At 45.6% G+C, this 14896-nt stretch overlaps 1 protein-coding gene across 2 annotated transcripts in view; it reads right to left on the bottom strand.

The window, feature by feature from the left end:
- The window catches only part of ACVR1 (activin A receptor type 1), a 72776-nt gene that overhangs the window by 31374 nt on the left and 26506 nt on the right, over positions 1–14896 (bottom strand). Inside the window, exon 2 of one of the 2 annotated variants that reach the window (XM_072874974.1) lies at positions 7563–7636. The exons of the other annotated variant lie outside the window; for it this stretch is intronic. Within the exon in view, the coding sequence (XP_072731075.1) occupies positions 7563–7636 (74 nt within the window). The remainder of the gene's footprint in view (positions 1–7562; positions 7637–14896) is intronic. 2 annotated transcript variants of the gene reach the window in all.

Here is a 14896-nt window from a genome sequence, read left to right as displayed (position 1 = left end):
CCACTGGGAATATAACGGTTTGTATTCCGCTTTGTTTTCCTTCCCTCCTCTCACAATGAACAAATACGCAAATACAATTTTTCATTTTTGAACCACTAACAAAAACTAAGTTAGGGAAAGAATCCTGAAATCAGACAGCATCTGTCACTGATTTCAAGTACTGGTATACACAATCCCAGTCATACACGTACCAATAACTTTGCTAATTTTGTGGAACTTTTTTTTTAAAAAAAAAATATATATATATGCCAGACATTCCTATAATCAAAGTTCTGTTCCTTCTCCTCCCACAACAGCAGCAGTAAAACACAACTGGTATTGTAACACACAAGCCCTTAATCTTGGTTCGTCTGGCTGGAACTGCCGAAGGCATTCAAAGCCAGAGACCTACGAGGGACTTCCTCCCAAGGCATGGTCACAACCTGCCTAAAAGAGCACGAGATCCATACCTTTGGTAAGGACAGCCTTCCCCAGACAGCCCTTTAGCAGCGAGGATTTCAGTACCTCCCAGTGAGCGACACATTTCTGCTGTCATTGACAAACACCGGCCTGTGAGGACAGAGCTGAGGAGGTTTGCAGGCTGCAGTAACAGCCATTGCAGCTATTAACAGCAGAAATAGCTGCTAAATGGAGTAGGACAACTAACCTACCATCTGAGAGCCATACCAAGTCCACAAGGAAAATTCATACGGCTTGCAGCCTGATCCAGCCTAATGCTTCCCTCTTCTCTTGACCCAAGGACCCTTCAAGACTGAGCAAACTTCACACAAGCCAGAGGAGCAGTTCTGGCAGAAAGCCACCTCCCCTCACATGACACCTCTCGGAGCTCCGCAATCCCAAAACGGGCCGGGAAGCGGCTGCACAGCCACAGGGCAATTAATCAGTCCATGCAGAGCAAACCTGACATCCCTTACAAGCAAGGAACTAAGGCATACTAAGGCATTGCAACTCCAAACATGCTACCTGTCTTTTGAAGAGATTGCTCTAGTCTGAAGGCAGGGTGAGCAATCTATAACGTGACACACACGCTGTGGATCCATTTAATAGAGCAAGAAGACAGCGTAACACTGACTACATACATGTGAACTGCTGCAGATCCTGATGTGTCCACAGACCAATACAGATCAATTATCTGCTGTAAAAATGAAACATTTCTGGTGAAGAACTCCTGGGTTGGAAACAGAGACACTCTCCTTCATGACTTACTGTTCCTTATGCCCAAACTGCTCCTTTCTTTACTTAGTTGGTTTTCCAACTGCATGGTATATTACCATGTACCAGCCAGCCCTTCCCTTGTTAATGCTCCTGCAGTGCCACGCTCGCTTAAAAAAATGGGTTGAGCTTTAACCAAACAGGAAGGCTTATTCAGGCTGCAGAACCAGCCAAAGCACTGACCCTGTCCTCCCATTCCTGTCTCTGCAGGCCACCAGCTAAGACAGAGCTGCAGGCCAGAAGCCCGAGAGCAGACAGACGGGGCAATGCTCCAGTGAACACGTACAAGCTAAACGCTGTACTATCCCCACAAAGCACTCTCCCCGCGCACAAAGCCAGCTATGAAGGGGTGGGTATTCCAGCCCTGTTTCCCCAAGGTGAAACCAGCTGCACTTGCAAAGGACAGTGGTGTTGGCATATGGCGAACCCACAGCAGAGGCAGAGCTGGACCGGGTGGTACTTCTCCACAGCTCTCATGAGCGTGGCTGTGCGAGCAAGTCTGCGGGACAGACGTGACCAGCAAATGCCGGAGGCCAGGTGCAATCAAGAGGTTATGGCTGAAGCAGATCAACTCCCCCAGACACACACGCTCAGAGGTAAGCATCTGTTCAACAGCTCCAGGCATGGAAGGCTGTCAGGCCAACTACGTATGTGGCAGTCAGGCAACGCACGCAGGCAAGCCGCCAAGCTTAAAAATACTTCCATTACCTAAACACGTTCACTGCATATATTTTTGTTTCGTAATACTCATTGCTGCACTTCTAGCCCATATATATTGTGCACACAAAGACAGAGATTTGCATTAACTTCTCATTAACTAGTTTATTAGTTCATTATTATGAAAGTGTCGAAATTGAAGCTCTTTTATTTTGTTTGCTTATTCACTTTGTGAAAGTCAACAATTAAGAGTGCTGACTAGTTACTAGGTATTTCAACAGAACAAGAACCAAGGCACTCCATCTTAACCAGCGAACTGGACGGTCCAGTGTTTAACCCCCTTGGAGGCTGCCCAGGACACGATGTGCTGCGTGCAGGCACACAGCCCCAGCCGCCCCAACCCGAACCCACAGGGCACCAAACCGCAAGACTCTGGGAACGCACGTTAACGACGGAAATGTACAGATGCAAAGAAACAAGAGGACAAGTTAGTTACTTCTATGTGAAGTTTATTTCACACAACTAGTTACCAATCTAGACAATCTTTTATTTCATATTTTATAGCCAATTCCTGGACTGTAAACATTGTTAACTGTTTGGGAAAATACCAAACTTCTTCTCTCCAAGGAGAAATACACTACATATGTTTCCGGTAACACACCTAATTTTGAGGTGATCTCTTCACATTTAGAAGAGTGATTCACTTTCCATCAAAACAGCTAGTACAATAGGCACTTGGCCACTTTTTTGTATTGGCACTACAGCAACACAGTTTCTTCAACTACCTTTGACTTGAAAAAATGCTTATGTTAACTATGTGATGTGGTCAGCAAATATTGAATTTAAAAAAGCATAAAAAAGTAAAAACCTATATATACACACCATAAGAGTCTCAATTTTCTTTCTTTCTAAAGAAATAGACTCTAATTATACTATGTATACCTTTTAAAGAAGGCCTTTAACAATATAAAATAATTTCCTTCCAGCGAGGCACCGCCACTGCATATCCTCCCTTTCAAAATTTCACCTTGCAGATAAAAACTAGTACCTCTTAGTACACAGATATATGTGATATAATATATATAGCACATGCATGCGAGCAAGTGTTCAGAGGGATAACCTACGTGACACAAGACCTCTTAATATGTGGCTGGAAAAAGCAGCCAGGTGGCCAAGGATAGAGGACGGAGGTAAACAAGCCTTAAACAAACTAGTCCTTCGCTCACCATACATGACTTTAGAACAGCCTAAGTTTGAGAGGCACAGTTCCATCCAATTGACGCCTCTTTACTGAAGAGCGAGGCAAAGCACTAAGGAGAGACCCCTTCGGCCACAAGAAGCGGGCAGAGCAGATCGTCCGGGAGCTCTCCTCCAGCCCAGCCCAGCCCACAGCTGTGCAGCGGGAAGGCGCCGTGCCTCCGTGGCCGCATTCTGAACATGCACAGACGCTGCAGTCATCGGCTAACCTCGGGCACGCGCGGCCCATCCCAGCCCTCAGAGCCACCGGGCTCCGGCTTCCCAACCTGAGACCGCTCGGAGCCGTACTACGGTTGTTACCGCCGTAGGCTTGCTGCTCAGCTTTGGGTGGGACCACCTGCTGAGCGGGATCATTCTTTTCAAATGGAAAACCTTGAAATCAAACCAGAAAGGTTACAAGTCCCAGGCAAAGCTTATTTCAGAATTCTTGGAAGCCACGGAGTTGCTGAAATCTCTAGTAGGATGAAAGGGACTTCACGCTCGAAGGCCAAAATATTTAAAAGCCGCAGTACTCTTTCTTTTTAAATGACTAGGATTGGGGGGAAAGGTGGGATCTGTTAGGGCTTCATATCATAATGAATTGAAGATGAAGGAAAGCAGACTTGGAAAAATTAAAATCTCTTTAGAGTCCATTTGACTGTACATTAGACAGCTCTTTTTTGGTGCTTAACTTCCCTTTATGATTCTTAGCCATTTCAGGGAAACAGAAAATAATAAGCTTGTAGAGATGACTACTCCATTCAGAGTTTTCTCCTTCTCAATCCATACAGTAACCAGCATTATACAACAGCCATAATAATAATCACAGAATCATTTAGGTTGGAAAAGACCTTTAAGATCATCAAGTCCAACCGTTAACCTAGCACTGCCAAGTCCACCACTAAACCATGTCCCTAAGCACCACATCGACACGGCTTTCGAACACCTCCAGTGTTCGAGGTGACTCCACCACTTCCCTGGGCAGCCTATAATAATATATTTTACACAGGATTTATTAATTTAACAAAAGCCTTTGAATTTGCCAGCACTAAGAAACAGCTGTTTAGCCTTATTACTGTTCTCCGTATTACAAAAACCCCTAAAACAGAAAAAGCACAGGCGGTACAGACACTGACAGTCAGCTGCGAGCTCCAAGGCCGGGCAGACGTGCCTGGCCCTGCAGAAGGGCAGCCTCCCCCAGCCCAGCTGCTGGAGAGGGGGTTAGGCTGCTCCTAGAGCCAGCTTCCCGCAGGCCGGACAGGTTTCTGGAGTTTCAGTAGCTCCCAAATGCTTCCTGGCCGTGGCGCGACACAAGACCCCGTCCAGCCTGCCCAGCTCTCACAGCAGGAGAGAGGCTGGTTCGGCAGGGAAGCCGCAGCAGCCAGAGCAGTCAGAACACGGCCCCGACGCCTTCCCCCCGTCACGAGAGACGGCAGAAGCATCGGCAGCATTTCACGCGCCGTGCTCCTAACATTGCCATGGGGATCAGGAAACGGCATTTGTGCACGGTCGCTAGTAAGTGAAAAACCTCACCCTCTCAAGCGTAGGCATTACATTATTTAGTCAGGGTTTGGCTTCTTGGCAAATGAAGAAAAGCCTCTTTCCTCACTTTACAGGGCTAGTAAAGCAGCAACACAGAAGTAAGCACTGTAAAAAACCTTTAGAATAAAAGGATTTTCTGGACACTCAAGAGAAGAGGGAAGAGATGTGTTTCTGCACTTAGAATTCTACACAGCGTTTGATTTTTTGGGTTGGGTTGTGGGGTTGCTTTTTTTTTTTAAAATCATGTTTAATCTCATCTTCTGAGGCCTAGTAGCAATGCAGAAATAGTCAGAGTCTGCCCCTGAACGCTACCCAAAGATATGCCCAGACATTTTTCACTCACCAAAAATGCAAAAACACCAAACCTGGTCCAAATCCCAGTGAAAGGAAATGGACCGATCTGTGATAAAATACACGGGGGGGGGATCAGAAGGCTTTGCGCCTTTTTCTTTTTGTTATTTTGTGCAAAGGGAAGACAACTCTTCTCCCCCAAAACATCAACTTTTTTAAAAATTCAGGAAAAACGCATGGGAAAGCATGCTGGACAAGGTACAGCAGACCCATCTCCATGGCCTGTTAGCAGGTAGCAGAGGATCAACTTCCATTCCCTCAAAGGATCTCCAAAGGTGCACTCCCCCTTGAAAAACACTCCAGACACAAGTCTGCGCTTCTGGTCTTACCACCTCAGCCCTAGCACAGGCTGCTGGCTCGTAGGCACCGAGCGGCACTTAGACACTCAAGGAACAAAGTGGTGAGTTCTCCCATTGCTACTATGTTGGTGAAGAAGCCAAAACCTAGATGAAGAGATGTAAATGAAAATTTGCTGAGGGGTCCACTAGGCGTTTCTGCCTCCCCAAACACTCCGCTACAACCAGCTTGGAAGTAGGAAATTATTTCCAAAGGAAACAGAACAGCATTACTACTAGCAAACATGAAAAGAGGGAAGAGCAGTATTATTTAAGTGTATTAGACAAGTAGTTACTCACAGAAAAAGAAAGTATGAGGGGAGGAGAAGGGAAGGAATAAAGCAAGAAAAGCAAAGCAAGATTGTCATGTGTCTTCTACAGAGTCTTTCACAGGAGCTCTATCACCGTGGGAGAGAGATGCAGGCCCAAACACAGAGTTCTTTAAAGAGTATTATTGGACAAGCTCTCCCTTGGCACGGGAGCTCCACGTCGTGAACCGAAAACTCTGTTCCTTGCAGATGTCCAGTTGGCACAGGCAGATGGACAGCAAGAACACAACCTCTGCACACCTCTGCTCACACGCTCCTGCTCCCACACAAGCTCTGTCCAAAGCCCATTCCAGCAGCGCATCTGGTCCAGCTCTGCCTTTGCTGCCACATGAGGCACGATCCTGTACCTCCAGTCTTAGTATCACAGACAGCCAGGGAAAGAAAGAAAACGTCTTGGCGTGGATTTAGTAACTGTTCTCTTGCTGATCACTTATTGGCATCTTTGCAACAAAAAGGTATCATTCTAAGCCCTAGAACCTACTTTTCTTTTTTAAGCGGAGTCAGGTCAAATGTGGGGTAGGTTTGACCACCTGTGGGGTAGCTTTGGAAGGGTAGGGGAGGTTGCTAATACTGCTCTATAGGTTGCACTATGCAGGCAGTGCAAGTGTCCGATTCCACACCTTGCACAGGAGAAATTAACCGGAAGCTCAGACTTTAACATCATTTTTCCCATGTATTTCTCTTCTCCATCTACTGTTCTTCATGTTAAGGATGTGAAAGACAGGTGGTTTAACTTCAAGATTTTTAATATAAGCAGCTCCAAAAACTGAAAAAACATTTTTGAGAAGCAGATTGCTGCACTTCAAGAGTGATAAGAAGGTACAGTGTGATAACTGCTACCAAACCTTATTTCAAGATAATATTGTACCAATAACATTAGCAATTTAATGTATTTCCACTAGCATTCGTCCAGCATTCTTCCTTTTAAAAACTTTCTCTCAATTTCCTATTCATAGACATGACTCATGTCAACCACTAGACCTCCGTGCATTTTTAATCTTCACCTTCCACCATCCATTCTAATACTCCATTTAATATACTCTGCCCTTTATTATTTGCATCAACATTTGAAAATAAATGCATTTCAGCAGAGTATTTCAGAAAGAGATTTCACAAGGTAAATACAAAAGAACGCCTATATGCCATAACAAACACTAGATACACCTCTCAAGTCACTTGAAATGTAAAGCTGAGAAAACCAAGTTACTCACAGAAAACCTTTAGTCAACATTTTTAAGAGGCTGTTTGCGAAGTAGCAAGTATGCATCTTTCAGGAGGTCATCTCCCAAAACATGCAGAAGACCTTCAGGTGAACCATTCCTGCCTCTCCACGGCAGTGGAAATACCCTTCTTGGATTTTGTTGAGGCAAACCTTAAATGCACTACATGTCATAAAACCTTATGTGCACACAACTGCATAAACGATTTATGAAAAAGTCACTTTCCGCATCCAAAGACCTTATTGGAGCAATCATAGAAAAATTATCTAACACCATACTAAATACTCCAAAGAGCTTTCCCAGAGAAGAAAACTTTGCTTTTAAGAACGCAAGCAACAACTGCACCTCAGCCCATGGGCTAGAAAGGCCTACTTGTTACATAGCTCAATAATTTGCCAGTCAAATAAGGTTTCCCATTTCCCTGCCCGGGCCCTGGCAAGACCTACGTCAATTGCACATGCTATAAATTTTATACATAAATGGGCAACGAATATCCTTTGAAGCGGCTCGAAATGGAAAAGCAAACATCTCATTCCTGAGAGGAATATGCCCATGCTCTCAGCTCCCGAGCGAGCAGGGTGCTGTGGAGCGGTGCCAGGCGGCTCCAACAGCTGAGCCGGCACTCGAGCCCGGCTCCCCCAGCAGCAGACAGCTACCGCACCACCACGCACGTCACTCACCTTGCCAGCTCGGGGAGGGAAACGCCATCATGATCAGCACAGGAAGCATCATAACTCCATCTACCATCGTAGAGCTGCGGAAAGAGAAGAGACATGAGAGCTCTTGTACGCTTTCAATGTCGTCTTAAAATGTAACCACCCCAAAATCAGTGTTTAGCAACATCTTTCATCGATTCCTTATACAAAACGCAGAACCACGAAGGTTGATTGGTCTCCTTTTTACTCTGTCTTGTTTCCCAAGTCATTTCCTTCATTTATAAAATTCATAATTTACTGCAATTTCTTAAATCTGATTTTTTTTTTTTAAAGTCATAGAAACATCATGTGCAACCACAGTGTGTATTTAGAAGCATGCTAGTAGGAAAACATGAACCCTTTCAGTACCAAGCAGGCATGTAAAATAGAAGATACACTCTTTCAAACCAGGTATTAGAAAGTTAAATTATTGTGAACTGAAAAGAAGGCCCATAAAACTGTGTATTACTTGGGCTTTGAAGAGAAACAGAGAAGATCTCAGCCAGAAAACTCTGAATAACTTTCTTTAACCAGCAGAAATCATTGCTAAATGGCAAGAAAAACAGCAAGATGTATTTAAGGGAGACACCACTCTCAGAAGAGTAATTTCCCAGTTTAAGCTGCTTTTCCCAAGGGTTTCCCTTTCAATGGCCAAGCTTAATTTCCCTGATGTTGAAGACAGGTAACTACATCTTGTGTGAAAACTCAGGCTGTTTCCAGCGTATCAGTAGAGCCACATGCTCCCTCTAAAACAGTAAATCAAGGAGTGAATTCTCTTGCGCATTTCTAATCTTTTCCAGGATACTTGGTCTTACAAGAAAATAAAAGCTCCGCTTTTTATTATGAAATAAGATTTATTTAACACGTTTCTGAACGGAACTTTTCTGCAGTTTAAGAAACTAATTTAAGCGATCACTAAGCATTTAAGCTATCACTATTACCAAGGAATAGAGATTGACTACAATCAACCTTCATTGGGATTTAACCCAACAAGCAGGGCTGGATGACTCAGAAGGCCTCGTCTGTCCTGTGCTACTTGGTTCCTACAGAGACTCTCTGGCCTAATCATATGCCATAAAATTTCAGACAAAAGCAGCACCAAGTTGTATGTGCAAAACAAAGTTACTCTCCTTGACCAAGGCAGTGAGTCATTACCATTCTTCTTATGTGTAAGTATTTGTCTTCATTTTTCAGATTTAATTCTAGTGAAGCAGATAATCCTTGAAAATAAATGCGATATTGCCATTTTTCTTCCACATATCTTCTGTTACTACCTTTTCAAATCATTAGCAGGCCACTTAAGCACTTGGTGACAAAAGCCAAGCCATTTACTTCTGTATTTATTTCCTGACATGAATTTGTTTTGCAGAGTATGAGAAACATGTCACTAATTGCTTCATCATCAGTTAAGATGATTAAATGTTTCTGAACCCAAGTATTCAGAGTTTTCGTCCTTACAGAAAGGATCAGGTAGCGCTCACCACCTAACCTCCAGGAGTGAAACTCTCACTTTCAGACGTTCACTCACCAAGTAACTTTGCCTTCCTTGTTCTTGATACACCAATGCATTCTTAATAAGTGCTAATATTTAACTTCCAACAGCTATGCTGGAAACACGATGAAATAAAGTCATACATAGCATGATCGTTGAGCAATCCCATATAGGAAGTTTAACGCAGAAGAAAGCTATCTCAGGGAACAATTAGTCGCTTAATGCTCTGGATCAGCTCACAGGGGTCCGTCGCTCCAAAGGGGGGGTGGCTGCAGGACACGAGAGCGATACCGTCCTCCTCAGCCACCCAGCCACCACACATGCTTCCTTTGGCTGAACAGCTTACACCAGCATTTTCCTCAGCATTACACCCCAGTAACTCTGCAAGTCTAGACAAAGGTGGCTCATGAGACATGCCCTCTTTCTTTCAACACACCAATGGTTCAAAGAGCAGAGGCAGAAAACATTGGTTTTAATGATGCCGGCCCGCAGCCGCAGCGGAGCTGGGCGAGCCAGCCGCCCTGGAGGCTGCTGGGCAGAGGGGAGCGCTCAGGCGAGCCTGGCAGGGACAGGCAGCCGGTCCCCCCCCAGAGCCCCTCAGACAGCAGGGACACTGAGCCCAGGGAAACAGGGCTTCACAAGAGACAGAAAGAAATTTAACAACATAGAGCGGGTAGCATGCTGTCGACACCCAGAGCAGTTGCCAGGTTTCCTACAGATCTGCAATTCACGGTTGCATCCTCCATGCCCGATTAAAAAAGCGACAACGGTTGTTTGGTGCTGGCAGGGAGCCGTCGCACCGGCTCCGACGCCGCAGGTTTGCTCAGAGACCCGCACACGCTGCAGCCTCCCCTCAGCGGGGTCCTTCCCTGCTCCCAGCCATCCACCACCCGCAAGTCCCCCCACCCTTGGCCGACTCAGCTCTTCCTCCTGTCAAACCTGGCTGAGGCAGGAAGAGCAGGAGAGGAACCTGAAACGAGCTCAGTTCAGTTCTGCCAGGAAATGAGGCTGAACACAAGGTGAGCTGGCTAGAGTGAAGGAATTTAAGACACAGGAAGCAGACCACAGTACAGAAACCAGGAAAACTGCAAGTTGCATGCACCTATTTGTTTTATTTTCAAACAGTTTATTTCAATTCCCTAAAAAAAAAAAAGTATATATACACACACGAGCGCACCCCTGCCCTGTATTTCTCGGGGGGGGGGGGGGAGGAGGAGGAGGAAGGAAATCCAGACTGCACCCCCTCAAAGAGGCAGCCTCCCTCCCACGGGAGCTGGCCTGCGGTGACTACTTCCCATCTGAAGAAGGGGAGTTGTAACACACTCGGGGTGCTAAAATCAGCTCCCCGTCCTCTGATTCCACATGCCCCCACATCCCCAGCCCACATATGCGCTTCAGGACAAAGCCAGCACGGGTTGAGACAGACAGCGATTCATCAACAAGCATGAGTATTTTTACCAGTCCTCACCATAGGGATGAAATAAGGAAAAAAATCCACGAAACCACGGTAACAGTCATTCTTGATCCCTCATCCAAAACACTGTTCGAGGTTCCTCTTCAACACAGCCCAAGGATGACTTCATTGAGTAATGCACCCAAGATTACACCAAATTTTGTTAAATGCATTTAAGTGCCCAACGCAAAAAAGGCTGGCATCCTTCCCCTGCTTCACCGCTGCAGGAGAGGTGAGGTGCGCACACCGAAGTGAACCCACCTGCGGGGACTCAGCGGGCGAGCGCCGGCAGGGACAGGCAGGAGCCGGGTCAGGGGCTGCTCCGGTCCGGATCCTGGTCCTGCAGGCCAGAAACGGCTAGCCCAGTGCCTATAGAAAGGCCTGCTGAATGACCCACATTCAGCCCTGCGTTAGCAAGCAAATCTTGTGCAAGCCTCTTTGGTAGGGTTACATTTATTAATAGATTTTTCTTATTATAAATGCAAAGAACAACAAAATCAGACTATTAACAGACTTTATGCATTTCACAGCATGCATGGTCCTCTCAAAGAAAAAAGCCAAACACTACGAATTTAAATCGGGCTTCTATGAAACTTTGTTCCTGTAGACATTCATTTTCCCAAAAGCCTCAAAGAATATTTTGTCTGGTTTTGCTGAGAAGTGCTGTGCATACTTAAAACTGCCTATAAAAACCCCACCCTGTGTGTACTTATCGCCAATTAAAATCCTGTGCCATGTATGTGCAGACTCAGAACAGCTCTCGGGCTTTTGGCAAGCTGCCTGCACAGCCCTCAGCATGGCACAGCCCAGTTACACCACCTCAACTGGGTCTGCTGGGGTTGGGAGACTGGAGGAGGGAAGGAGTTGGGAGGGAGCCTCTGACCTTTGCAAAACACCGATCTTCCTTCAAAAATTATTTGAGAGCAAGTGGTTCCACTCTAAAAACTGACAAAAAAATCTTCACTATATTAAAACCATGTCAAGTCCTTAATCCCTGCTCTAAGACAAGAGAACATTTCAGGTGGGATCAGGCGAGGTCTGCTCTCAGCCCACACCATCACCCAGCACCGGCCGACGCACTGTTTAGACAGCTGAAATCCTGCCAGAGCCTCGGAAGAGGTGTCACGATCCCTTGCTGGTTGCCGTTTTGCTCAGGGTATGCCGTATCTGCCGCGCGCCTGTTAAATCAGCAGTTAAAAATAAGCCTGGAGAGCACGCCGCTTGCAAGGCAGCTGTGGGACGCGGGGCCGGGGGGGAAGCCCCACCCCAGGGGTCCCACCAGGCACCGGGCCCACTCAGAGCCACCGCAGGTGCTGCGGTGGGGATGGAGCTGCAGCGTCCTGCGGCTCCGAAACGGTGCTCTGGGTTTTACAGTCATCTGCATTCCCACAGTACCCTTTTAAGTGAAGGCACAAAACCACACACAACACTGCAGCCTGGCTTTTGCTGTTTCACTTTCAGGTTATCCCAGTTGCAAACTGCAGACACAGCAGGGGATGAGTTTAAAAGTCCTGTTTCCATCGCTTAAAAAATGACTTTTTAAAGCAATTAATAATACGCATATCTAAGAACCAAAATCTGGTTCTAGTGACACCAGCAAGCGTGTCTCTTCCACTTACTACTTGTTTAGAGAAAGAAAATGACGTTTAATGTAAAGAACAAAACATTCTTTAATAAAACTCCATAGCAAGTTGCTATGGATCTAGAGACCCATGAGATATCCAGTTACTATCTGGTGTTCAAATTCACAAGAACTTTTTCCAAAGGGGAGGACTGGGATTTAATCCAGATAAAGAAAAAAGGAACTAGAAAGCAACCAGCAAGTAGCGCACAAGATTTGTTTTCCTTTCTAGACACACCAATCTTTACTATTGCTCGACTGCAACTCTTCAACGTGTCCCACAGAACTGCCACAGCCGCAGGAGCCACTGGAGGGGATGGAGAACACCAGCACCTGGGCTGTAAGCACTCCACGCCACGCTTCTTACGCGCCCGCGTTGGACGCTGTATGCCGGAGCTGGAGACCCCATACAGTGCCTGTGAATTTCATCCATCTACAGTGAAAAGATGACCATTTGCTTTTAACTTTTTCCTGCAAAAGCCTATAATCAGAAGACCTGAAACTTGCTATAGGCCACGATGGAAAAGTCTCTTTTCAAGCGGCAGCTAACAGATTTCCAAACAAACCTGCTGGGAAGTGCAGATGACGAAGGGAACCTAGCTCCAGAGCAGGCCGGTATCTACTCTGAAGCCAGCTTTGGATTCCAAAGAAGGAATCAAACGAACTGTTTTCAGAAACCTAAATGAACAATAATAAGCATATCATATGGCAGAGATATTACTTGGTTAGGATACCCAAATTAACATAAAGATGCACACCTAATTGTTTTAGATAAAAGAAGTGACAGAATTCTTACAGTTTGTATTCATAAAGTTCCAACACTTTAAAGAATCTATCCTGAAAACCCCAATACCTTTTCTACTTTCACAGCAAATATAAATTGCTTTCTCTTTTCTTCCTAAGAAAACTCTTAGTCTCCTGGCAAATCATTCCTTTATGGCCTGACAGCAGCATGGGGGGTGAGGGAGACCTCGGATCCATAGCTGGGACTGTCGAGATCGCTGCTGCAACAAGCCGCAGGGGAGAGAAGAAGCCAGAGTTAAGATGACATGAAACACCACACCGACAGCAGCACAGGCTGTTGGGAAACTGCCTTTAGTCTCTGATGCCACCACCCTGATACACAGCAAAGACTGCGCTAGACTAAAGAGCAAGTCCAATTAGTGAAGAACTTTAAGATTACATTTCATCTCAATATGACACAGACATGGGAACACAAACCATTAGAGGAGTGCAGACTTTTCTGATGAGATCAGAAGCACCCACACTATCACTGACAGTCCTGGTGGCAACCCGCCAAGAGCCCAAGGGCTGTACATATTTTGCATGTACCTCACCAGATTTGTATCAAAAGAAAACATCCATAATACTGGATTGTAATTCTACCATCCACAATAGCCATACGCAAGCTAAATTCATCAACAGCTGTGTTTTTAGAAGGAAAGATGTGCATTTAAAAGCAATAGTTCACAGCTTGCTTTTTTTTTTAAATTGAAACTCACACAAACTAACTAACCTCAGAACAACACATACAAAGGCATTCCTAGTGTCAGAGAACAGCAGCCTTGGGTATTCCTTTAAGTCTAAACTTTGTCACCAGAATTCAACAAGATGGAAGCCAGCCACAAACTCCATTTGGCATCCACCTGAAAGTGCACAAGACACACATCAATACACTTCAGCTCAAGAAAATTTGCTAATGACTGCCACCTTGAAAGGCTTAATGTCTCAGATTCAAATGACCACAAAACCAGAGAGAACGAAGTGTGCAAGATACTGGTTCTCCTATACTCCTCATATACAAAGCAAAATCACGACACTGCTGAATAAGAATAAAAACCATCAGGAGGAAAAGAACCTATGCAATGTAAAATGTCATGAATGTTACTCCTTATGAGGCTAATAGCTCTGAATATGCTCATGAAGAGCCACTCCCTAGGTTCTTAGAAGAAAAGGAAGAGGTAACAAAGCACGAGCATCACTTACAGAAATAACATCCTCTTCGGTCTGCCTCCTAGCATACACAAGTAAGAATCCATTTCTTGCCTATGCTGTCACCCAAAGGCTCCAGCTGACACACCAACTGCAGCAACAGCACAGCACGGGACAACAAATAACATCCACAATGTCGAGGTGGGGGCACAGACACATGATGACACAGAGGGACAACACAACCACTTATCCAAGAGAGAACAAACGTCTTACCTAGGCAAAGAAGTGAACCAGCACTAGCCCCTTCCTGAGCGGGATGGGGAGGGCACGAGTCCCACACATACAGTCTCTCCTTTAACGGAGGGGAAGGCAGGGCTCTCTTGTGCCTGGAACAGGGGCAATCCCCGGAGAACACGCAGAGCAGCTGAAGGCCCAGGACACACAAGGGGCACAGAAGAGGCCAAAAATAATGCTAGCTTCCCCAGGCAGGTCAGCTGGTGAGCAGGTGGACTCACGACCTTGTATGTGGGCAGCAGAACTTCTCTGTGTGGTTGAAGGAGACAGAAGAAGAGGCTTGTCATTAGAAAGCCCAGGTTCAGGTTGTGTGTAGGTACTGCATCAATACGGGTGTCTTTGGCAACCCGACGGTGGATGGCTTACTCAAATGATGAAGTAAGCACAGACATTTTCAAATTGATCCAAAAACCCCAATATATATTGCAACTTCCTGGTGCCTTTGAAGCCACATGCTTATCTTTCCATATCATTTATTGCCTTGCAGGGTAAATAAATTCACCAGGAGGCAGCTATCAAGGATTAAC

Source organism: Ciconia boyciana, chromosome 10, assembly GCF_034638445.1.
Source record: "Ciconia boyciana chromosome 10, ASM3463844v1, whole genome shotgun sequence".
NCBI classification, from domain to species: domain Eukaryota; kingdom Metazoa; phylum Chordata; class Aves; order Ciconiiformes; family Ciconiidae; genus Ciconia; species Ciconia boyciana.
The sequence above is the reverse complement of the archived record's forward strand: the minus strand, read 5'-3'. Positions and strand labels throughout refer to the sequence as shown.